General features: G+C 39.6%; 1 protein-coding gene across 1 annotated transcript; it reads right to left on the reverse strand.

Moving 5' to 3' along the window:
- On the reverse strand, window positions 1-27,008 carry RSBN1 (round spermatid basic protein 1; the record flags this gene model as incomplete). Its single annotated transcript, XM_079760479.1, has 7 exons — window positions 1-1,118; window positions 1,944-2,052; window positions 3,245-3,412; window positions 4,394-4,536; window positions 4,842-4,979; window positions 15,661-16,334; window positions 26,303-27,008. 7 exons carry the CDS (start codon window positions 27,006-27,008, stop codon window positions 645-647), a joined length of 2,412 nt encoding a protein of 803 aa, XP_079616605.1. The 3' UTR covers window positions 1-644.
- Between the last annotated feature and the right edge of the window lie 380 nt (window positions 27,009-27,388).

Genomic DNA, 27,388 nt, shown 5'->3' on the forward strand with positions numbered 1-27,388 from the left:
TTTAGATATTTTTAATTGAAATATCCACTGGGCTTTAAATAACAGACACAAAGAAGACAGTTTGGATCAGAAAGTGCTGTGCTTTCTCTTCTGTTAAACCAGAGAGCCACTGAATTTTCCTTAGAACTACCTGTTCTTTATGGTTGGAACTAAATAACTTACTTGCTTTTGAACAAGATGCAAGAACTCTTTCCTGCAACCTATGCCGTTTTTACTGTAGAAATTGAATCTGTGCCATAAAGACAGAGTACTAAACCATAAATCTGATCTTCTACCATAAAAACAGCAACTATGGCAAGAGACAAGACAAAATTAAGGGAAGTGAATAATTTACCAAAAAAGAATCTGTTATTCCAGAGAGTTATTTTGATTTGAAGAAGAGATTGAATTATTACCTCACACCTTGAAACGGAAAGTAGCAGCAGACCCACTATTACGTACTGTACTAACGGGATAAGATACAACTCTTAACTTTGCATAATCTGTGTAAAAAAGATATGCTTGACATTTGTGGAATGTCATTTCTCTTTTTATAGAATTATAGGCAAGATTTCTCCAATAAAACTTAACTTAAGCCAGTTATAAAACTATAACTTCACATCAAAATTTAAAAAAGTTAAAAAATGTGTTTGAATATGTACATATCACACAGGAGTGCTTGGATGTTCCTGTAGCTTGTGTTGCTGCTCAGAGTCCAGTCTACTTTCCACCTTTAAAACCGGGACAGGCTGTGTCATCTGGTCTTGCTGCAGGTTAAGTTCTGATGAAGGTGGGACAGAAGATGAAGCAGTTGTGAAAAGCTGCATCTCTGCACATGTTTCTTCAGGTTCAGTTTTTATCCTCACACACTGGGAGTCAACTTCTAATTCTCGCTTTCCAGTTAAATCGCGGTCCATGTTAGAACTGCTTTCTGTGTTCTGAGTGGCTTCCACAACAGGGTGGTACTGTTTAAGCCTTATATGCCAGGCCAGGCTGCACACTGCGGACACCGTTTTGAACTGATGGATGACATTTCTGGGAATGAAGTAGATATCATTGTCGCACAGCTGAATCCTAGCATAACGAATGCCTTCCCGCCTCATTTGGTTTAGTTTGGCTTCATCCACCCACTGCACACACTGAAGAGAGGGAAAAAGTTGCATGAGACTTTAAAGTGAAATGCATAATAATTTAGTCAAATAAAATATTATTAGCACAGGAAAAAGAGGGGCCAAATGAAAGCTAAGCAATACTAAATGATACACAGCTTTTTTACATTTCCTATAATGCCTGACAAACATTCTTCCTCATATTTTACTACCTCTCTAGCAACAAAGGACAGGTTAAAGTCAGCATGGGCCTAGGGCAGTGATGGCGAACCTATGACACACGTGTCAGCACTGACACGTGTAGCCATTTCTGATGACACGCGGCCGCATGCCGAGGATGAAACATTTGCTGCTCCTGAGGATGAAACATTTGCGACTAGAGTCTTGGAGTTAGTTTTTTCCTCAAAGTGACACACTACCCGAGTTATGCTCAGTTTTTTGGCGAAGTTTGACACACCAAGCTCAAAAGGTTGCCCATCACTGGCCTAGGGAATCATTTAAATTAGTATTTCAAAGTGCAGCTAAAAATCAATACTTTGCCACACAGAAGGCAACATTTATCGGCGCCTTCCGTCCTCCATCCTTTGCAGGTGAGGCACCGGGTGCAATGGGGTTAGCAGCTGAGCCTGAAAAGGGCCAGAAATGGCATCCCAAGTTAAAGGGATTCTCAAACCTTCTGTTTGGGAAGCTCTGTTTCAATGATTTTTGACACCCTCCACACACAGCCTTAAATAGTAATAAAATTCACTACCCCATGTATCTAACGGTAAGATAAAATGCAAAATAAAATGGGTAACGATACTTCTCTCCAATATCTCACTCAAAGGGTAATAAAAACGCAGGAGTTAGTATTACCTGGGAAACTGGAGGTTCGTGAAGGTCTAACTGAAGTCTCTGTACAACATCAGTGAAATCCTCAGCATGAAAACAAATCACATCTTTGGTTATGCGAGGTTGGTCACTCCTAAGATCAACACAATGAAGTTTTAGGAACAATCATCTCATAATGGAAATAAGGACAAATTTCAGTGTTGCTGTTCCTGGAAATGCTGCTACTAGCACAGAAATAGATATATAGCTCCCAAAGACAAAGTATACATTTGCTCCTTTAAGCAACTTGAACAATAAACAAAACACTAAAAAAGCTATTTTAAAAATAAGAAAATTAGATTAGTTGTTGCAAAACTAAAACAACAGTGAATAGAAGCAGTTTTAGTCTAACCTGGTTGCATCTGTAATCCTTTCACCACGTTACCCACCATCTCAATGCCACCCTGTAATATCATCATCAACTACACAAATATCACACCTTCCAGTTTTCAAAGTATTGAAAGGGGGGAAAATCTGAATAATCTTTAATTTTAAATTCTCAGATAAAACTCTGTAATAATATTCAAGGCCCTGACATAAATATGAAAAACAAAGTAAAAAAAAAAGTTTTTAAATGAGTTGAATTCTATTTTCTGAGCTTTGTTAAAACTGTGCCCCAAATAAATGTAAAAGGGGGCAACCATTATGAAACACAGTATGGTGGTTTCTACAAAAATTAAAAATAGAATTACCACATGATGCAGCAATTCCACCTCTAAGTATACGCAAAAGACTGAAAGCAGAGACAAAGGATATTTGTTCAGAGCAGCCAAACAGAGGAGGCAACCCAAATATCTATTGATGGATGAATGGTTGAACAAAATGTGGCATATACATATAATGGAATGTTATTCAGCCTTTAAAAGAAAGGAAATTGACACCTGGTTCAATATGGATGACCTTTGAGGATATTATGCTAAAGAAACTAGTCACAAAAGACAACTGTATGATCCCACTGATCTGAGACATTTAAAGTAGTCAAATTCACAGAAACAGAAAGCAGAATGATGATTAGCAGGAGCTGGGGGAGAGGAGAAAAGGGAGCTATTGCTGTTGGGTATAGAGTTTCAGTTCTGCAAGATGGAAAAGTTCTGGAGCTCTCTCTCACAACAATGTCCATATACCTACCACTACTGAACTGTACACTTAAAAATGGTTCCGATTTTACTTTTAATTGTTATGTGTGTTTTACCACAATTTTAAAAAAAATGGTCCCCAACCTTTTAAATTGAGTCTACATTTTCTTAGACATTAACCAACTTTGCAGTTGAGTTCCATTAACTTACCATTCACCAAACTGTACAGCTTTCAAAACCCCAACAGCAGCAGTACTCTGCCAGTCAAACCCCTGACCTACATGATCAGCATGAGCTCTTGTCCTATCTTCAAAGAGGACTTCGCGGGGTTCACTGGTCCGAGGTAGGTACTGGAGATTTTTTATTTCATTCATTGATCTGGAGTTGATTTGGTTGTGAAGTAAAGGGAAGGACAAAAGTATTAATAGTAATTAGGCAAAAAAGTCGACTAAGATACCAAATTGCAAATAAGAGGAGGGCTGAGAGGGTTCAATGACTTTTATCATTAGCATTTAACAAACACACTCTATCGTAATATTTAATGTGATTACCTTTCTCTCTTGGTATGTCATAATAACATAGAAACTATGTCTTGGGCTCAAATGTAGTGTTTGAATATATAAAATTTAGTTGTCTAGTAACAGGAAATAAAATTCAAAGTTCAAGGCTACATGTTGCTTTACTGAGTCATTTTTTACTCTCAAAATACCTGTAACTCTCACAACATTCTAGGTGAATATTTTATAACACTGAATGAGAGTAGGCCTTGCAAGCTTGCCACTATGAGAGAAACCTCAGAGGAAAAGATATAGACTTGACAATATATAAACAAAAATTTCCTACGGGGGGACGGAGGAGGGGAGCTGAAACAAAGAAATCTGAAACTAAAAGAGAAACTTACAACATAAAAAAAAGTGAAGTCATAATGTATACAGAAAATTTACAAGTGAATACACCCCAATAGAAATATGGGTAAAGGAAGTTAAAAGGAAATCACAAAAGAAGTACAAACCACTCAAAGAAAAGCAAGTTAAAATGACACATATTTGTCCAATCAGATCGACAAAGTTAAGAATGCTAGTAGAGGTTATGGGGAAAAATTTATATCCCCATCCATACAGTAAGGCGAGGATTAACAAAAGAACAGAAGAACAAAAAAACAAACAGAGGATGCCTCAGTGTGATGACTGTGTAATGAGTGGACCAGAGGAAGGGACTAACCATTAGAAGACTTACTTAAGATAGCTCTTCAAATAATCTAGACAGATGATGTTCAAACTGTGTTCAAGTCTCAATCATTTTTATAAGCTATCAACTAAAAAAAGTGCTTTTGCTTATTTGAGAAAAGTAATTGTTTACCGTCGTCTTTTGAAGGGTGACTTTGGCATATCTGCTGTAGGGATCATCTGCTCTCCTGGCCTTACCCACATGATGGGCCCATCATCACTCTGGGACCGACACTGGAGTCGGAGGCTGGAAAGTGTACCCCAGGGCAAAGTCATCTAGAAGTCAGATGAATTAGTCACATAAAAAGTTTTTAATAGTCTTTAGGTAACCACCCCACCTAAAAGAAAACTCTAGGAAGCTTATTTTGTGTATTTATATGAAGAAATAAATGTATTAGATAGTAATTTCATACAAAAGAATACTGAAGTTAAATATTTTATAGCAATCGTTTTGTAAACATTTCTATTCAAAACACTGGGTAAAATTTCATTTTAACAGACAAGATTAGCCTAATACTTTTAAATGAAAAGCATCCACTTATGTAATGATTCGAACTTTAATGATATGAATTAACACTCACTTTCAGAAATGGTGATTCTTCTAACATATCAAGGAACTCTGGGAAATAATCACCAACTTCTTCATCTACTGCTCCAACAAGACTTATCTGCCGCATAGGACCTGCTCGGTAGGTGCCACAGCAGTATGTCCTGTTGACCTGAGATAAAACCAAAGAGAGGAAGAAAGGGCTGAAGGTACTCTATAATATATTTAAAGAACTAGAATAGGGCATTGTTTCCAATGTTGCTATTTCTTCTACATACTAAGAACTCAAAGGTCAGTACCTTGGACAAAGTCAACAGTTACAGAAAAGCACCCACACACACTGACAAATACATTGATATAAGTTCCACACCCGACATTGCAAGGTGCAGGTTAGTCTATGGTCCCAACATCTCAAGGAAATATTGAAGACATTACGATATACTTAAACTTCTCTGAGAATAATAATTTCGAACTCTCTAAATACTTCAAAGTGATCTTTATTTAGGAAAATCAGTAAATAAACAATAAAATTGGCAGGGCAGATCATGGTCAGATTAATCCTCTGTAATCATTCTGTACTCTCTACCTTGAGAGCGTTCACATCAGGCCAAATAGCAGGCTGACTGTTAACCAACCCGATCTTCCATTACTTCCATATAAGATCCTCCACCCTAGGCAGGCTCATCTTTTCTCTATCCAGCTTACGCCAAAGTTCTTTCTACCTGCAATGATTTTTCTCTTGAATCTGCCCTACTTGGAATATCCTCTTTAAATGTCACCTATTTCGCCTTAATAGAAAGCATAAATAACCATCTAGTATTTCTTATACAATTCTTTACTATTAGTTCTTTAGCAGCATTTTCAGAATCAACCCACTATTTTTTTTCATAGACAATTTAACATCACTGCCAGTACTCTGCCAGTCAAACCCCTGGCAGAGGATGCATACACATACACACAGAAAAAAGGTCTTAGATCTTGTTCTCAAATAGCAAAGACTTATTTTTTTAATTCCTTATAAATCTTTCCCCCAAGATCACCCTAGGTGATCTTTATGCAGCAACAGCCCAGGCCAGAATTACCTTGCGTATATTTGCACAAGTTACCTTCCATTCGTTTGTATGATCATCATGCTACAAAAAGCCAGGGGAGGCAGACTGGGGAAGAGAATGGTCATGGGATGTAGGAAGAAGGAAGGAAGGGGAAGTAAAACAGCTTTTCCAAGCATTGGTCTAACCTCTCTCAGCCAAGCACCCTAAAACGATTAAAGCAGAGTTAATTTTCAATACCAGTTCTAGAAATATCAGTCTCCCCCATTCCCAATTACCAGAAGTTTCTCAACCTAAAAAGACTTTCAAACTATACATGATGATGGCATCTTATGAGAGAAAATTCTAAAGACTTATCACAATTTAAAGTTCATGTAACCTAATACCAATCCTGAAGTACACTGCCTATAGTAATTTTCAATTTACTTGGTTTGCTAGCTTTGAGATTATGCAACCCAACACATTTTTAATCTGCATTAATATTTTTAGATCATAGTACTCCAAGTTTTCCTAATTTAAATGCCATTTAATTCAACAGCACTGAACTTGAAGACAACTTAAAATGCAAATACCTAAGATAATATGTGACATAAAGTATCCTTTCCTATTTAAAAAGAGAAAGTAAACCTGAAATGGAGGAATTGTTAAATTGATGTTTGCTGAGGCTAGAACTGAAGTAATCAGCTATTAAACTCTGGTTTTTTTAAAAAAGTAGTGGTAGTAGTAAAGCTGATTAGAGTGTCTATCACATGAGTAAAAATGTTTAAATGCTAATGTTTGTGTTGCATTTAAATAATTAACAGCAAAGCTTAGAAGATGGACGGCATTTATTACCAGAAAGTCAACAGGTACCACCTATGTGGCACTGATGCCAAACAAGAAAATTATGAATTATCCCCTAGTACCTGATCTACCGTTCTTACCTACCATTCTGGATTTTAGTAACAGAACTTCCTGGGCATACAGCTGAGCAAGGCTCCTTGGCAGCTAAGTGTGGCCTGTGACTAGGTTCTGGCCAATGAAATGTTAGCATAAGTTACATATGCAATTTCCAGAACATGTCTTAATAAGTAAGCAGCCTGCTCTCCACTTCCTCTCTTTGGAGGGCCAGGTTCAACCATGCATATGACAACACCAAAGGGAATGGCAGAGAAAAGCAGAATCCTGGATGACCTCATGGAACACCTTTGGCCTTATTATTCAAGAAACTTTTATTTTGTTCTGGCCACTATCTGTGATTTATGGTGGGTTAGCCTGCAACTTGTATCTGGTATACTCTGTACTGAAGGAGGCAATAGTCTATCGCACAGATAACATCTGGATTATTATCTCCTGCTCTGGACTAAGAAAAAAGTCTATAACTAGAGCACTCCCAAAACGGAACAATTAAGATAATCAGAATTTCCAAGAAAAGAACCTGAGATTCTAATATGTATTTGAAACTAACAATCCCAGATTATTCTTAGGATCTGGCAAGTTTGAGAAGCTTTCGCCTGAAAATAGCACTCAAAAGCAAAGAACAAGTTGAGTTCCACCACCTCCCAAAGTGTATGTACTGGGGCACCGTGAAGGAAGAAACAAGTTAGAGATTGGAAGAAGGCAAGTAGAGACCAAAGAACAGAAAAAACTAAAGCTGCCATGGGGACATGGAACATAATGCCAAGCAGGGAAAAGTTAGCCTTGAGTCAAATCTGAAGGCGAAGTGGGGAGGGAGGATTGAGATACCCAGGAAGAAAATACCTCTAAGAAAACGGTAACTAGCTTTGCATGCATTCAAAACATTTAATCTATTTATAATAGCTATATAAAAGTTTGAACAATTATGTGTGAATGCTATGCATATTGCTGTCAATATATATGTAGTCCTTTAGATTAGACACTCAACTTTAAAAAGTTATCCTGTATCAATTGCTGGGAGAGTTAAATATGTTCAATTGTGCTCTCAATCCATACATCCAATACATACATCCGTGTGTGTTTGCTTTTTAACCCTTGCCTAAAGATATGTTTCTCTTTATTGATTTTACAGAGAGAGAAAGGGAGAGAAACATCGATCAGTTGCCTCCTGCATGGTCCCTACTGGGGATGGAACCCGCAACCCAGGCATCGAACCAGCAACCTCTCAGTGCGTGGGACGATGCTCAACCAACTGAGCCACACCAGCCAGGGCTACATACACCTTTTAATAAGTCATTTAAAAACTTAGAAGATATAAGTTTCATTCATAACTGCCAAAAAAACCTGGAAGCAACTAAGATGTCTTTAGTAAGTAAATGGATAAACTGTGATCCATCCATATATTGGAATATGACTTAGTGCTAAAAAGAAATGAGGAACCTTTTAATGTGTTTATTAAGTGAAAGAAGCCAATTTGAAAGGCTACATACTACAGGGTGGGGCAAAAGTAAGTTTATAATTATTCATATGGAAAATAATATATTAATAAATAACACAATAAACTGTTTCAAATACAACAATAAACCTACTTTTGCCCCACCCTGTATATGACATTCTGGAAAAGGCAAAACTATGGAGGCAGTGAAAAGATCAGTGGTCGGCAGGGGTGGGGATGGGAGTGAGGGAAAGGATGAACAGGCAGAGCACAGATGATTTTTTAGGGCAGTGAATCTACTCTGTATGTTACCATGATAGGTACATGTAAGTCAAAACCCATTGAATGTACACCAAGAGTGAATTCTAGTGTAAACTACGGACTTTGGGTGATTATGACGTGTCAGCACAGGCTTATCAATTGTAAGAAATGGACCCCTCTGGTGGGGGATGTGGATAATGGGGAAGGCTATGCATAGGTGGGGGCTGGGAGTATTTGGGAAAGGTCTGTACCTTCCCCTCAATTTTGCTATGAACCTAAAACTGCTCTAAAAAGTAAATTATTAAAAACAAAACTTAACACTAAACTAGAAATACACTATGTGGAAAACCCTGTGTGTGGAGGTTGGGGAGAATAATTATTCAATAGAATTCATGTTTCATGAAGAAACCTATTTAAGTTGATTGTTTAAAAAACGGAGGAAAAAGCGAGCCAGCAATCTTCCTAACCTTGTGACCTGTGAATAAAAAGGTATTCCCGGTTTAAAACATCTAGTAAAAAAGTAGTATGTGTCAAAAGAGTATAAGCTATACTTAGAATGATAGAAAGAACCAAACATACCATTTTTTATGCTGTTTTACTTTATAAAACTTCTTAAAATATTTTTCCTTTTATATAACACACTGATGTGTAGTTCCTTAAGAGTTTCTCAGTTACTATCAAGCTACAAAGCACTCTTCTATTCTTAATTAATACCACCAATTCACTATAAAATGTTAATTAATCAAACATGGCACCTATAAGCCCATTTTTGAATAACATTTGTTGATTTTCTCAGGAACAGTAAACATTACCACGTAATAGTAATAAAAGCAACATTTTATAAGAATTTCTAAATAAAGTTAAAGAGCTATGACCCTCAATAACACTTCAATATTATATAAATTTTACAGAAATTTTTTTTAAGCAGAACTTAAAAATACACATTTGCCAGGTAAAGAGAAAAAAATCCTATTACAGTAGATACATTTTTAAAATTAATTCCCTCTCCCCACAGCATATACATATACAATCTTTGTTCACCATACATACACTTCAATTACTTAGTTGCTATAAGGTGAAAATAGTCTCAGATGGTGATATTTAAAACAACTCTCCATTTAACTTCACTATGTTTTTAGTGTTGTTGATACTTGTTTGTAATTTATGACAGAATTTAAGACCTACAGCCTTGTTGGTTTGTGGACCAGCAACATCAGCAGCATCTGGGAGCTTGTTAGAAATGCAGACTATAAAACAATTCCTCTTGCCGAAACCGGTTTGGCTCAATGGACAGAGCGTCGGTCTGCGGACTGAGGGGTCCCAGGTTCGATTCCGGTCAAGGGCATGTACATTGGTTGCGGGCACATCCCCGGTGGGGGGTGTGCAGGAGGCAGCTGGTCGATGTTTCTCTCTCATTGATGTTTCTAACTCTCTATTCCCTCTCCCTTCCTCTCTGTAAAAAAATCAATAAAATCCGGGTGAGCCTGGCCCCGGGTCCGGGTGAGGCCGTGGGCCCCTGGATCCGGGTGAGCCTGGCCCCGGGTCCGGGTGAGGCCGTGGGCCCCTGGATCCGGGTGAGCCTGGCCCCGGGTCCGGGTGAGGCCGTGGGCCCCTGGATCCGGGTGAGCCTGGGTCCCGGGTCCGGGTGAGGCCGTGGGCCCCTGGATCCGGGTGAGGCCACGCGACCCTGGGTCTGGGAGAGGCCACGCGCCCCTGGGTCCGGGTGAGGCCACGTGCCCCTGGGTCCGGGGGAAGCTGGAGCCCGGGTCCTGGCGAGGCCGTGTGCCCCTGGATCCGGGTGAGGCTGGATCTCGGGCCCGGGAGAGGCCACGCGCCCCTGGGTCCGGGTGAGGCCATACGCCCCTGGGTCTGGGTGAAGCTGAATCCTGGGTCTGGGCGAGGCCGTGTGCCCCTGGATCCGGGTGAGGCCGTGGGCCCCTGGATCCGGGTGAAGCCGTGCCCCTGGGTCCGGCCGAGACCAAACCAGAGGGAGTCAGACCTGCATTACCACCATTTGTCCACCATCCAGAGCTGAGGGGTCAGTGCCAACATGTACTCATAGGGAATTGGTGGACATTGATATTGGGTCTCAAAAGAACTGTTGGTCCAGAAAGAAACTCACTACAGACTGATTCATTTGCCTGTCAGCATAACTATTATTGCTCGTCGCACATTCAATTCTTATAAGTATATCTCTAGTGACACATGATTTCACTCATCTAGGGGAAATGATGAACAACATAGACTGATGAACAAGAACAGAACCAGAAACAAGGAGGCATCGATCGGACTATCGGGCCTCAGAGGGAGGATAGGGGAGGGGGGAGAGATCAACCAAAGGACTTGTGTGCATGCATATGAGCCTAACCAATGGATAAGTTCAACAGGGGGTTGGGGCATCCATGGGGAGGGGTGTGGGATGGGAATGGGGGGATGAGGACAAATATGTGACACCTTAATCAATAAAGAAATTAAAAAAAAAAAAGAAAAAAAATCAATAAAATATAAAATAATAATAATAAAAAAAAAACAATTCTTCTTTGAAGAACTGCCACTCTTTAACCTTGGGAAAGGTCACAAACAAAATGTGATCTTCCTCACCTATAAAACAAAGGCTTGGAAATGATCCCCACCTACTCTAAAATCCTGTTAGTCCTTAAGATGACTAGAAGAATATGTGAACTGCTAATCAGTTTATCAGAGGCCATAGGATTTTTCTAAGGAGGGGAGCCAAATATTGCATACTTATTGCAGAACACTTCAAGGTTTAAAACCATTAAAAATGTTTTTCTAGTGCTGATAATTGCATGATATAATATCTAAGCTAAAATAATAATAATCCTATCTAATAAAGAGGGAATATGCTAATTGACCCTCACACCGTTGCAAAGATGGCGACGCCCACAGCCAATAAAGAGGGAATATGCTAATTGACTGCCCCGCCCTCAAAGATGGTGGCGCCCACCACCAATAAGGAGGGAATATGCTAATTGACTGCCACACCCTCAGAGATGGCAGCACCCACAGCCACAAGATGGCGGCACCCAGTCCCCTCAGCCCCAAACAAATTATATTTTACTTCCTGGCTAGTGGAGGTGAGTTTTACAGTAGCATTTCTCAAACTCTAGTGTGCGTGTGAATTACCTGGGTATCTTGTTAAAATGTAGATTATGATTCAGAAGACCTGGTTAAGGGTCTGAAAGTCTGCATTTCTAGCAAGCTCTCTGTTGATGCCAAATTCATATATTAAGCACACTTTAAATAGCAAGCTTCTTTAAAAAAAGCATAACTTACAATATTAAGATGGCTATGGTTTGCAAAGCGCTGGTCTTGATAATGTTTCCAATTTAATTCCCAATTGAGCAACCTAACATTTTCCCAACCTTATCTTACTTCATTCCTTGTATGGATATGACACTTAATCACTCCATCATTCATAAAAGCTAGAAAACTTGTCATCTAAACTTCCTTCTACCTCGTTGTCTTTATCTCTTCCCGTTCCACACGTGGGTGCATCACAAGATTCCATTCTCCACTTTATCTCTTCCATTCTAATGCTGTCCCTGATCACCTACAGGCTAATGGATTCAACTTCTGCATCTCCAGCCTAGACATGTCTCCCAATCATAGATCCATATATTTAACTACCTAGTAGACATGTCTAACCATAGTCTTTACAGGTTCCTCCAACACAAAACACCTCAAACAGAACTCATCAATACCTTCCACCCCCAAAACAGTTTTTTCAACCCTGTATTGACTTTGTGACCAGCACCACCATCGGCCCATTGTCAAAATCACATCTTAAGACTCTATACTTCTGCCCTGGCTGGTTTGGCTCAGTGGATAGAGCGTCGGCCTGCGGACTCAAGGGTCCCAGGTTTGATTCTGATCAAGGGCATGTACCTTGGTTGCGGGCACATCCCCAGTGGGTGGTGTGCAAGAAGCAGCTGATTAATGTTTCTCTCTCACTGATGTTTCTGGCTCTCTCTCTCTCTCCCTTCCTCTCTGTAAAAAATCAATAAAATATATTTTTAAAAAAAAGACTCTATACTTCTCCCTCACCAAGTGCAAATAATCCCATCTTCTAATTAGTGCTCAAATTTCATTTCTTCCTCTCTGGTGTCAATATCAGTTTGGAAATGAATCATTTGTCTGGTTACCACAGGAACCTAACCAATCTTCTTGCTTCCAATCTCATTCTCCACACTACTGTGTAATCTTTGCAAACATAACTTGATAGCACGCCCCTCTTAGAATTCACCAATGATTCCCCATTACTTCTAAGAAAAAAACACTAATTTTTTTAGCACATATAAAACTCTTCACAATCTTGATTTTGTGTATCTCTCTGGTCTCAACTCTCACTACCCCGTAAGTCAGCATGTATTCTTGCTATATTAAACTATTCGCAGCTTCCTAAAAGTGCTACATTCTTTACTATCTATGTGTTTGCATGGGAAGTCTTCTTTCAATGCCCTTATCAAGCTAAGTACGAATCTTCCAAGGCTCCACTCCAGCACTATTATGAGCTTTAAAATACTTTTTCTAATCACACTGTGCTCCCTCTCTCACAACTGTTTTCCCTATGCATACCTCTATGCTCTTACTTGTCAAACTGCATTATAACTGCTGGTTTATTCATCTTCTCCACTAAACTGAGCTCATCAATTAGTCCTTTAATGAACAGAATGTGCAGTACATGATAGGTTCTCAATAAATACTTGCTGAGCAAAGTGTCTTGAAATATACTCATGAATAATTATTATGGCTACATATTTAAATTATAACCTCTAGTAATTATATCTCTAAGGTAATAAACAATTTACTTCACTTTATTTTTGGCTCAACAGAACTTGATAAGACTTCACAAAACATAGAAGTCCAAAATACCTAAGGTATTCACTTAATTCCCAACAATCTAAAGGTATGTTAAAAACTATTAGAATAGTCTCTGAATATTGTGTGAAACTGAGATATTTTCATTTCACTGACTACAGTGTTAGACAAATAAAAGCACTAGTCTCTTCTCCAATGGCTGAAAGAAGAAAGGAGTATGGTAAAATGATGCACATATTGTTCAAGTGGCCTAAGTTTGCAGTTTGCTCCCTGACTTCTACTTACTAGCTACATAACCTTGGATAACAATAAACATCTCCAACGCTCAGTTTCTTTGATGGAAAACAAAGATAAAATTGTTTACCTACCACATGGGTTGTGTTTAAAATATTCAGATATGAATGTGAAAGCATTTCTATAAATCACAAAGTGCTAAATAAATCTGAACTACTGTGTTAGCTTCCATCCCAACATCTGCCAATGATTCCACCACTGCAAATCTAATTTCTTAGGCTACACCAACTTCCACACCCACCTCATCCTTCTCCCCAATGACTCAATATTCATAAATAAAACGAAGTTCCCTCACCAAGGATCACCAGAGCATGATACTTACTCAATAGTCCTCAATATTCTCATATGGTTAAAGTATTTAGTGACATCAAATTTTTAAATAATCTGGTATGTTCTTAGAAAGTGGTTATTTTATAAATGTGAAAGTAAATCTCAAGGTAAGTTGTTGGTACAGTCATTGAAATTTCAGCTCCATTGAAAAAAATCAATTGGAAGACAAAAATCAGCAGGGAATATTTAGAGATATCAGCTCTAAGCATCTTGATCCACTAAGACTAACTAATATTAAAGTTAAAAAAGTCATCATCACAAAACCAAGACTCCCCACCCCCCCAAGTTTCTGCCTTACTTTTCAGATATGCTTGCTGGTCTATCAATCAGAAGAGAAAATTTGCTGCAGCTTTCTAAACTAAAAAAGTGGAAGAGCATATTAATTCTGCTCTCAGAAAGATCTTTGTTGAATAGGGACTTATGGGGACTATGGACTACATTAGGAGAACTATTTTCAGTCCCTTCTGCAATATTGATAAAAATAGAATTCCTTAACTTTCAAGGGGCTATCCTCCTTTAAAAAAAAGGAAAAAGAAAAAACAAAATCTACTACAAAAGTCAGCACTTCGGTACCTGATTGTGGTAACAAGGCCAAAATCCAAGACGAAGCCCTTTCTTTATTGCACATCGTGTTCCAACATCTTGGGCAGCCCCATCTTGCGACCTCTCCAGATTGGCTGCTCCTGCTCTCTCTACTGCAGAGAGAACTTCAATTAGAGAAATTCTGAAGCTCATAAATCTAAACTGGATACTCCCCTCATTGGAGGCAAGGATGGTAAGAATCACTAAAAAGATTCAATTAGAGGAGATTTCATATCCAAGTGGCTTGAAACCACTCTAATGCAGACAGCCGAGAGTCTTATGATGCAAGCGTCTACCTACAAAAAAAAAACTCTTAAGGGAAAAATGGCAGCAAATTATCAGATAACCTGAAAAAAACAGGTTATATCATTACAACTCTCTAAGAGTGTAACATTCTCCATGAAACTTGTGTAGAATTTGTATCTATAACACAAACTTATAGCTGACCATCCACGTTCACAATCCTTTTGAGAAAAGCAAGCAAGAAAAAAATCTAGAACATATTATCAACTTCAGTTTATGCCCTAAAATAACTTCATTGAAAAAAACGTTCCGTTTAAAACCACTGGTTCGGAAGGACAGTTTCCCTGCTGACTTAAGCCTGGCTGCCCAAGCAAAGCTTCAGCAAATGTCTTCACCTACAGCAGTGCGTAGGCAGAAGGAGCGGCAGCTACGGCGTCTTCCTAGTGACACTTCCAAGTCACGTAAAGAAGGTACGTTTCTGGGATAGACTGCCAACAAGTTACTGAAAGAAAAGCAAAAACCTGGCAAATAAATAGGTCAGTGCCCTCAGATGTTTTATGACACAAAAGATTAAGTTTGCTAGAGTTACCTTGAGGCTACCAGTTCTAAATCACACCACCCATGCTAACATTACCTAATCTGTGAAAGAATGGATTAGTTTTCAAGCTGGTTTTCCATAAAGACGTGTAATCATGTATAACAGTTCATGTATAAAGCATTTCTTAGACCAAGCAAGTCATATGCCACATCCCAAAGAACTTCAGCAATCAAGATTTTTCAAGTAGAGAAGTAAACAATTTGATCCACATTTACCACCATGAGTTTTTATTTAAAGTGTGCTGGTATGTGCTAAGCAACAAAATGAGGGTTAGCATGTACTGTAACTGTACTTACTAAATAATTTAACAATGAGTTCACCTTACCTGAGTGTGGAAATTTGAAATGGTGGTTGTTTCGATATCTTTCTTGCCCAGAATTTCCATTTTCACTGGAGTGTTGGGGAAATTAAAAGCAAAATAGTCCAAGAAGTCCGGGAGATAAGCAGCCGCCCCATGCACTATTGCTAAAGCATAGTAAGCAGCATTTTTCTCATTTTCACTGAATGTCAAAGCAAGAAACTCCTCAGAAAATCTCTCCATCTCCATTGGAGACAAAAATGAGAGTTCATCCATGTAAGCATGAAGGATAAGAGCACCACCATTGGACTGGTGTTCCTCATGAATAAAGTTGCTAAACTTAGTACCTGTTTTTAAGAAATTTCTACGAATAGAATGCTCCTGGTGGGTCATAAAGGGTGTTTGTACTCCCTGGGGTACCCGATATTCCTGCATGCCCAAATTCAACCGGCACAGCTGTTCGTCTTTCAGATACCTGAAGGACTCCTTATTAACTCCCGAAGTGCTATTTGCTTGTCCTTGGGTGAGCACTTCCTTACTGATGCGCGTCAGGCCAGCACAGACAGTTTGTACTTCCTTATTGTACATTTTAAGGCGTCTTCCTCGCATGTCTTCTCGATGTTTCTTTTTCTTTTTCTTCTTTATTTTCTTCAACACAAAATCATCAGCTCTCTGGGTTTTACCATTTTCATCTGGTGTTTCTGGCCACAATAATTAAAAAGAAGTCAGTTGCTAGGTCTAGTGTCAACATACAAACTTCTTAAGGTACTTTATATCAAATTAAGTAACCTATTCTCAGTTTCTATGAATTTGTCATTATTACCGCTTACATGTTTATAAAATGAGACAAAAATCTTAAAATACAATAATATTCTGGTTTGAAGATTATGCTAAAGAGTAGATAATGCAAAGGTCAGCATATAATATGACCTGCAATCAAAAAACAAAAGGAAATAGAGAAGTTATTGATTTCACATTTGCTATGCAGTATGGTAACTACTGTAAAATCTACATTGGAGCTCGTCATATTTTGCTATCAGTCTACACATTACTATGATACATATAGGTGAATCAAACAAAGGCAAATTAAGCTGTAAGACACCATTTTGCCTACAAAATGGGCAAAAACTTTTTTTTTGCATTCTCATGTACGGTTGCTGGAAGTATCAACTAGTACAACTTTGATGAAGGGCAATTTGGCACTCTCCAAAATTATTATGTACCAAAAGCCTTGAAAATATTTCTAATTCTCAGACCCAAAAATTCTACTCCAAAGTAAAAATTACCTAAGAAAATGACTGAAGATACATAAAGACATCTATGAGAGTACTAGAGGCCCGATGCACGAAATTGTGCAAGAGTAGGCCTTCTTTTCCCCAGCTACCGGCACCGACTTCCCTCTGGTACCCGGGACCCGGGCTTCCCTTGCAGCCCCGGCTTCGTCCGGAAGGATGTCCAATCTAATTAGCATATTACGCTTTTATTATTATAGATTATTTAGGAAATCCCCTAATTGTCTAATAATAAGATACTGATTAAACTCTGGTACTTACATATGATAAAATACTACCCAGCCACAGCTAGCAGGGTCGCCTAAGACCATCGGAAAACACAGATATTTACATTACGATTCATAACAGTAGCAAAATTACAGTTATGAAGTAGCAACAAAAATAATTTTATGGTTGGGGGTCACCACAACATGAGGAACTGTATTAAAGGGTCGCGGCATTAGAAAGGTTGAGAACCACTGCTCTAGATGCTGGGGAAGCTCTCTTTGGGAGGTGACATTTAGACTAAGTCCTAAGTAATAAGAGATGACAAGCATATTTTTGAGAGAAAAATATTCCAGGGAGAAGCAAAGTACCTAAAGAGAGGAAAAAGTCTGACTTATCTATAGGTATTTTGTATACATACAACACAGAAAAAAATCTGGAGAAGTGTTAATGGTAGTTATGTAGGCTGGTAGGATTATAAATGTCTAGCTTTCTTCTTTTTTACTTACATGTATTTTCCAACTTTCTACAAAAACATATATTATTTTCATAAATAAAAAATGTATTTTTAATTTTAAGGGATTGTCATGGATTGGCAAATCCAAAATAGAATGGCATCTTTTATTTATTAGTTGGAAAATATATCTAGCAAGAATTCTTTAGGATTAAATATCAGGTATTGTCCTGACCAACCTTCAAGCACAGTGTGGTATTTACTGTATAGAATTTATCCAGCCAACTATAGTATTTCTGAGTGTTGAGATAGTTACTCCCACTAATCCTATCACTATACGTGGGAAGAACAAGCTCAATAAATTTTACAGTAAAAAATTTCCTTGGTATAAAATATATAAATATATGATAGTTGCAGTAGTCTATACAAAATCATTCTAATAACCAGATACACAGGTTATAAAATCTTCAAAAAAATTTTTTAAGTGAAAATCAAAGACTTTAATGTGATAGATACCAAATGATTTTCATTCTATTTAATACTTGCATTTAAACAACAAAAAGAAAACCATTTGCAAACATCACTTGTAATTAAACTGAGATCATTTACCAAAATATACATGTATTACTTACTGGCAAGAGAAAAAGCACTCTTTTATTTATTTATTTTTTTTTTTTGGGGGGGGGGAGTCATTAATCCTCATCTGAGGATATTTTTTGCACTTATTTTTTAAGAGAGAGTGGAAGGAAGGGAAGGAGGAAGAGAGAGAGAGAAAAATACCGAAGTGAAAGAGGCACATTGATTGGTTTCTTTCCCGCATATGCCCTGTCTGGGGCCCTGGATGAACCTACAATCCAGATACATGCCCTTGACCGGGGAATTGAACCACACTCTGACCATTGAGTTACAATGTCCAGGGCAGAAAAAGTCATATTTTATTCTACATACAACTAAATCTTTGACAGTTAATTAAAACACCTAGTAACAGTCATTTATATTTCTTACCAAATAAATTAATCTAAATACTTTTCCTATATATCAAATCAGTAATTTAGGCAATTCTCCCAAGCAATTAAATGTTAATGCCATTAAATATAAAGGTTAAACCAATTTTTTAAAAATTATCTAATTACCCATTGCTAAATGTTTAGCAATTTCACAGAAAAAAAAAAAATCTCTGAATAGATCCTGTTATTTTAAGCTTCAGAGGATGTATTTGGTATGCAGAAGATGAATTGTGACCTAGATCCAATGCTGAAATTAACGCCAAAGAGTTGCCTTGATTATAACACATTTTCTATATTACTATCAGATTACCAATGGTATTTCTAACATGGCCAAGTCTCTGTGGGTTTTATTCCAAAACTCATTATACGAGAACCATTCAATTAATTCAGCATGGTCCATCTCAAAACAACCACCATATAAGGAAACGAAAAAGCCCTAAATTGGTTTTAATCTCATATTTCAACATGATAAAAGTTTAAAATGTGACATTTCAATCAATCTATTCACTAATCCTGCTTTTCAAATTTTGATTTTTATCTAAGGCTAAGGCTGAGATAGAGAAAGCTCACCTTTGATTATAGAGAAATTTGAGACAACTTGTGTCACACTAGTTAATGAATTTCCATGAATAAACAAATATTAATTTTAAGTTATTATGGTGGTAACTAATTGAGAATGGCACACATATACTAAGTTGTTAAAGGTTATTATACTAAGTTAGCCATCACTGCTTAATGAGAATATCGAGGTTGCCTTGCCTTGAATTAAAAATGTTATTTAAAAGTCAGTGTCTCTGCAATATAAATTATATCAAATCAGTATGTTATACATCTTAAACTTACATAATGTTATATGTCAACTATATCTCAATTTTTTTTAAAAAAATCAATGTCTAAAGAATGAACACTCTTTCCCTTTCTGGTAGAGTGTTAGTGGTCCAACAGAGAATGTATTCAGACCAACTACACTTAAATAAAAAGAAAACAGCCTGAAACATTATATGTTATTTATATTAGGTTACCAAGTCAGTAGGTGACAACCAAGATTCAAACTCTTGCTTGTCTGACTCCAAAACTCAAACTCTTCCAATACACTCCGTTCTGTTCTCTTTCTGCCTTCTCTATCACCTCCTCTCTGCAACACTCCCATTGGATGATCAACTAAAATGATCTAATCACAATTAATGGACTTGAGGTGGCTTGGAGGAACCTCCAATAAAGAGAACATTACTTCAACAAATATTTTACTGAGTGCCCACTACATAATTCTGCATGATCATAATGATAGCATTATGTTATACAAAAATTTTCATGGCCTTAAAGGCTTTTTGCCTCTCTCTGAGTAAGGAAAAGTACAGTCCCTGAAGTTGTTGCTCTGATAAATGAGATTATCTGTTTACTTCAGTTCTCTGTATAATCCCAAAGTAATTCCCCACTCTCATCACCAAGACAATCAACAGTTTCTGGATTTAAAATTCCTGCCAATAGCTCTTTGACATCATAGAAAATTTCAATTAGGAGTCTGCCCTCAGACACTCCCTGTGGTAGCAGTTAGGACAGCTGGTCAAAGATGAAAAAAGGTGAAAAAGGCAGGCTGACTCACTGGAAATACATAAAAGCAACCCTGTCATTTAATGACATTGGAGAAGAGAGAGCTACAGGAATCAACTCACCCCTTTCCTTTGTTAAAAAATATTACTACAATAATAAATTTAACCGAGAATAATTAAAAAGAAGCATTACTTCCTTTGATGGGTTTTGTGGAGGAAGTCAGTTCTATGCTTTGAATGCAGTTAAAAGGGAGAGGAAAAAATTTAAGATTTCAAAAGACTCAGGTAACTCAGTTTAAGACTATAAAGCCTGTTCCTTACAAGAAATAAAAAAAAGATTTTATATCTCTTAACATTTAGTATCTTCTAGATTCAGTTCTACCACTTTCTAACTAGAAAATTTTAAGCATGTCACTTTACCTCTTCAAAAATCATTTTCTGTACCATTTTATAGATAAAGCAAGTTTACCTTAGTACTTACAGATTAAGCTTTCGTTTCAACTACTTATGAGCAACTCCCAATGCCTAGCATCCGACATTTATGGTGAACTATACATGAGCTTGGATTGAGTACTGCTGGGCTGGTATGCAGGGGGCTGGTGTGCAGGAACATGTCTCTTTGCTGAATGAACTGCCTCAGGGTCTGCAAACTTTTTCTATAAAAAGCTTTGCAGGCCATATGATCTGTCTCAACAACTCTCCTCTGCTGCTGTAGTGCAAACACTGCTGTAGACCATACATCTGAATGGGTGGAGTGGTGTTCCAATAAAACTCTATTTCTGGACACTGAATCTGAATTTCATATGACTTTCACATGTCATGGTTTTTTCCCCCAAACATTTAAAATATAAAAAAACATTTAAGAATATATTAAGTGTAATAAATAAAGAATTCTCAATTCAATTAGAAAATGGGCAAAAAACATAGACATTTTAATAAGGATATATGGACGGCAAACAATGACACACAAATATGTTAAATATCACTAGCCATACATCTATTAGAACGGATAATATAAAAATTCTAACAATAACAGATACTGGCAAGGATGTAGAGAGGAAGCGGATGTCTCTTACATTGCTGGTGGGACTGTAAAAGGGAACAGGTTGTCTAGAAAATAGATTGGCAATGTCTTTAAAAAAAACAACTAAACACATACTTACCATAATACCTAGCAATTGCATTCCCAGAGAAATGAAAATTACATCCATGAAGTTCTATTCATAATAGCTAAACTGAAAACCAAAATGTCTTTTAAGAAGTCAATGGTTAAACAGTGGTATATCCATACCATAGAATACTACTCAGTAATGAAAAGGAGTAAGTTACTGATAAATGCAGTAACTTGAATGTATCTCAAAAACATGCTGAATGGAAAAAAATCTCAGAAAATGACATCCTTTATTATTCCAATTATATAACATTCTCAAAATCATGAAATTATAGCCCTAACCGGTTTGGCTCTGTGGATAGAGCATCAGCCTGAGGACTGAAGGGTCTGGGTTTGATTTCAGTCAAGGGCACATGCCTAGGTTGTGGGCTTAATCCCAGTGTGGGGTATGCAGGAGGCAGCCGATCAGTGATTCTCCCTCATCATTGATGTTTCTCTCTCTCCCTCTCCCTTCCTCTCTGAGATCAATAAAAATACATATTTTTTTTTAAATCATGAAATTATAAAGTTAAATAAATGGTTGCCAAAGAATAGATTAGTAGTTTCTAGGGTTCAGGGAAGGTGGGGAGACATAGGAGGTTCCTAAGACTATTCATGGATAGCATTAGGGAATGTTCATGGTGTTGGAATAGCTGTGAATCTTGATTGCAGTGGTAGTGAAATTAATCTACAGGTGATAAAATATCACAAAAGTGTACACACACACACACACACACACACACACACACACACACACACCAATGTCAATTTCCTGGTGTTGATAGTATGCAATAGTTATGTAAGATGTAACCATTGAAGGAAAGAACCAGTCTGTACTATTTTTCAATTTCCTGTGAATATTTAATTACCTCAAAATAAAAAATTAAAGTAGTTCCTAAATATCTGAGGATAAGGGAAGGGAAGTCATTGTTTTTTAAATAACAAGGGGCTAGCCACTCTCCTTATTAATCTTAAGAGTTGCTTCAAGGATGAAGCATGATAAAAAAAAAACAACACAAAACACAGTTTTAACAGTGCCTCAATATCAGCCAGACTCTGTTTAAGTGCTTCCCCGTTTAAACCACATAACAACCTTATAAAAGCAATACCACAACCTTATTCTACAAACAGGAAAAGTGAAGCTGGTGGAGGTTAAAGTAATCTGCCCATGGTCACACAGTAAGTGGTAGAGCTGAGATTTAAACTCAGATGGACTCCAGAGGCATGCCTCCTGCATGCCTCGGTAACAAGTATAAAGATGCTCAGCAGCCCTGACTGGTTTGGCTCAGTGGATAGAGCATCGGCCTGCGGACTGAAAGGTCCCAGGTTCGATTCCGGTCAAGGGCATGTACCTTGGTTGCGGGCACATCCCCAGTGGGGAGTGTGCAGGAGGCAGCTGATAGATGTTTCTAACTATCCCTCTCCCTTCCTCTCTGTAAAAAAATCAATAAAATACTTTTTTTTAAAAAAAAAGATGCTCAGCAAAAATACAAAAGGTATTCAAAGTGTGTGCAAAAGCATGGGTTATTTATTGATTTATTAGAGAGAGGAAGAGGGGGAGAGTAGAAGAGAGGGAAGAAGGGAGAGGGGGGAGAGAGAGAGAGAGAGAGAAAGAGAGAAGGAGGGAGGGAGGGAGAGAGAGGTTTTTTGTTCCACTTATGCATTCGTTGGTTGCTCCTTGTATATGTCCTGACCAGGGACTGAACCTGCAACCTTAGCATATCCAGAGGAAGCTCTAACCCACTGAGCTACCCAGCTAGGGCAGAGCTTGGATTACACAAGGTTAAACCAGGTTATTTTATGTAGGGTTCTAAGAATGCCAATGTGTACCCTGGCCAGTGTAGCTCAGTTGATTGTCATCCTGTGCACCGAAAGATTGCCAGTTCTATTCCTGGTCAGGGCTATGCCCAAGTTGCGGGTTCCATCCTAGGTTGGAGCACATGTGGGAGGCAACCGATCAATGTTTTTCTCTCTTTCAAATCAAATGAAAATATACACATATAAAATGCTAGTGTATGTCATGTATCCAGAAAGCTGTGGTATTTGGTTTTTCCCCAATGTACTTGGCTAGGAAGCTTCCCCCCGCCCCCCATAATAACTTTCTCATTCAAACGTTAAAATATTTAAACTAGACTTATTCTGATCATTTCACAATATATACAAATATCAAATCATTATGTGTTCACCTGAAACTACTATAATGTTACATCTCAACTTATTTTTTTAATCTTCCCCTGGGCATTTTTTAAAATTGATTTTAGAGAGAGAGGGAGGAGAGGAGGAGAGTGAGAGGGAGGGAGGGGAAGAAGAGAGAGAGACAAAGAGAGAGAGAGAGAGACATTGATTTAAGAAACATCGATAGGTTGCCTCCCATACTCACTCCCAACTGCAACCTACATATGTGCTCTGACAGGGAATGGAACCTGCAACCTTTTTGTATACAGGATGATACTCCAACCAACTGAGCCACCCGACCAGGGCAATTATATCTCAATTTTTAAAACAGTTTAAATGACCTGATCTTAACCCACTTGTCTTCTTTACGTATTGGCAAACTACAACTGCTTCAAGCTACACTGTCCAATGTGGTAGCCACTAGTCAAAAGGGACTATTTAATTATAAATTAATTAGAATTAAATAAAATTTAAAATTCAGTTCCTCAGTCACATTAGCCACATTACAAGTCTTTTAGACTTGCTTCAGCCTGGCCAGTGTGGCTTAGTGGTTGAGAGTTGACCTATGAACCAGGAGGTCACGGTTTGATTCCCATAAGTTGGGTTCCATCCCCAGTAGGGGACTGCAGGAGGCAGCTGATCAATGACTCTCATCATTGATGTTTTTATTTCTCTGTCTCTCCCTTCCTCTCTGAAATCAATAAGAAAGCATTAAAAAAAAAAAGAAGACTTGCTTCAAGGGCCACCTATGACTAATGGCTACCATATTAGCACAGATATAGACTATTTCCATCATCCGAGAAAGTTGTTGGTTGGACAGCACTGGGTTAAAGGTTTGCTTTTGTTTTTTAAAAAACATGAGGCCTGTGCAATTTCCAGAGAAGCACGTTGTGAATTATTTACATGTAATTACCACTGTCCCCCCATAAAAGGGGTGCTGTGAGAAATTCTTGATGGGACTGGCTACTGCCATCTCATAAGCAAAGAAGTGGGAAAAATGAAGAGCAGAAAGAGAAAGCAACCTTGCCCAGTAGGGAGATGAAGCTGATATTGGGATTCAGGACATCTGGGTTCTACCCCCTAGTACCGTGGTCGGCAAACTGCGGCTCGCGAGCCACATGCGGCTCTTTGGCCCCTTGAGTGTGGCTCTTCCAAAATACCACGGCCTGGGTGAGTCTATTTTGAAGAAGTGGCGTTAGAAGAAGTTTAATTTTAAAAAAATTTGGCTCTCAAAAGAAATTTCAATCGTTGTACTGTTGTTATTTGGCTCTGTGGACTAATGAGTTTGCCGACCACTGCTCTAGTAGGTCAATGATGTGTTTAAAAATTTTTAAATATTTGTACTTGGTACTACTTTGGGCCTGTTTTTTCCTCTTTTACTATATAAATTTGAATTGGGTGATCTCTAAAATCACTTCTAGCTCTGTATGGTTAAAACATAAACACACACATGAAAGAGGTGAGAAATAAAGGTAAAAATAAAAGAGAACAAGATCATTGCATATTGATGGTGGAACTGGGACTCCGGTCAGCCTGGCGCAAGTCCTATTCCTGAGATTAAGATTTGGATACCACCAAAGGAAGAAAGACTTAAATGAATTCAATAAATACCATTGGGCAATTATTTGCAATAAACTGTGCTATTTGGAAGAAGCATTCAAAATAAATAATGATGGGTCGTAGTCTTAGTTTTAGCCTAAGACCAACTTTGTGAAGGAATCCAAGACTCACAACACTTAAGATTGGAAGACGGGGTTCATTAACATGTTAATAACCTAACTGGCCCAGGACTGAGAAACACAAAAGTACCTTAAAATCTTCTTGAGAAGATGCAACTAACAAATGACATAAAATCACATACAAAGTACAAACTCAGGTCATAATCAAAATTCATACAGCCCCCCCCTCCTTCTTCAAGAATATTAACAAATGCTACAGGTACTTGGAAATAGGAAGCCACCAATTTTGCCTGCCCTATTTCCCTAGAACCCACACTTCATTAGGCAGCCCTACATTTTCTGTGTTAAATATTCTTGACTTTCATCGGGGTTATTGGAATTAAGTAAATTATCAATTGGTTGTGCCAGACAAAAATAAAAATGCAATTGGAATTCTCGCCTCTAATACATCCTTACTACTGCACACCCCACTTTTTAGGGGGCCTGGTTGATCCTATTTCCTAGGATCGAAGGAGAGAGAAAACCTTCCCCATCCCTTTTCTGAGAATGAAGACCTAATATGAAAATTAAAAATTATTTTTACCTCCAGATTAAAAAAAAACAACAACAACAACAACACGAAGATAAACTGCGTTTGATAGTTTACCTTGCAAAGAATCTAGGGCGACCAGTGAGTGCGTCGCGTAACCTCCCTACGAATTCAAACTCATTCCAGCCCCAAAACATACCCCGGAGAGATTTTGGAGCAGAGGAGAGTGAGTATGAAAGCAACCACCGAGGAAAACAGGAAGAAAAGGATTTTACTTTGGAAAGGCAGTTTTTAATGCGCCACCTACAAATCCCACGCCAAGGACCGCATCGCGCGGAAACCCTGCCGAATTTGAAAACAAACGTCGGTCCGGGCTCTGGGAGGAGCGGGCGGGCGGGGGGGACCGGGTCGGGGGCTAGTGACTGACAGCTCGGCCTGGGAACGAAAAGCCTCAAGTAGGTCAGGCTGCGCCAACCGTGTGCAACCCAGAGTGCACCCCGGTGGGCTGAGGGGGGCAGAGCGGCCAGAGGCGGGCAGGGGGTTGGCGTCTTTCCGGGCTCAAGGGGCGGGATATCTGCGCCGAGAGAGAGACCTAGAGCCCAAGCTCGGGGCAGCTCGCCTGCTCTCACCTCTCTTGGGGGCCTTGATCAGAGGCACCCCACCGGCCCTCTCGCCGTTCTCCTGCTTGTCCTTGTGTCTGAGATCGCCCGGGACGCAGGAGCTGGGGTCACCGTCGGAGCCGCGGTGGTGATGGTGCCGGTGCCGCTCCTTGTGGCCCTTATGCTTGGGCCCGGCCGCGCTCACCGTCAGGGGCGAGAAGGTGAAGAGGGCCGAGGTGCCAGGGGCCGGGAGCGGGGCGGCGACAGCGGGCCCGGCGGGGGCCAGCGAAGGCGGCGGCGGAGGCGGCAGGAGCAGAGGTTCCACAGGGCCCGGGATGGTCGGGGCGGCATTCGTTGGCGGCAGCGGCCCGGGATGTTGGCGGCTGCGACGCCGCCGGTGAGAGGGAGCCAGAGGGGGGTCCTGGCTCGGCCGCCCCCGCTTCTCCTGAGACCCCCCGCTGCTCGCTCGGCGCTGCCGCTTCACTCCCCGCGGCGAGACCCCAGCGTGGGGCTTCTCCTTCCCCTCTTTGTCCGGCTCCTCCTGCGCCGCCACCGCCCGTACTACGCGCACCGCTCCGACCTGCGCAGCCATTTCACCCACAAACACACATTTAAATGGCCCGACCGCCCCCCCGTCCGCGTATCGCGCAAGCGCATCCCGCGCACGGCCCGCTGGGCCTTGGAGTCCCTCCGCGGCCCTCCACTTCTCGGCGGAGCCCGGTCCAGAGCGGAACATGCCGGAAACGGCCGTTCGCCGCGCCTCTCCGCAGGCCTCTCCACCCCGGCGCTATTGTACAGCCCCCGGGGCCGCGCGGAGCCTCCTGGGAGCGGTAGTCCGCCCCGCCCCCCGCCGCCTCCCTGGCTGCGGGGGCGGAGGAGCGGAAGGAGAGCGTGCGCCGAGTCACGCTCCGGGCTGCGACGCAACCGCCGCTGGGCGGAGAGTTGCCGCCAACCGCCTTAACGGCCCGAACCGCGTTCATGGCTCTCAGCGTCTGGCGGCGCGTTCCCATTATCTTCTTCTTGTCCTCCTCCGTCATTTTACGCGGACTTAGGTGATCTCCATAGTTACTCTTAAATTGCATATTTATTCCTCTCTTGACCTTTGTGAGGTAAAGG

Source organism: Cnephaeus nilssonii, assembly GCF_951640355.1.
Source record: "Cnephaeus nilssonii genome assembly, chromosome: 21".
In the NCBI taxonomy this organism is placed as follows: Eukaryota; Metazoa; Chordata; class Mammalia; order Chiroptera; family Vespertilionidae; genus Cnephaeus; species Cnephaeus nilssonii.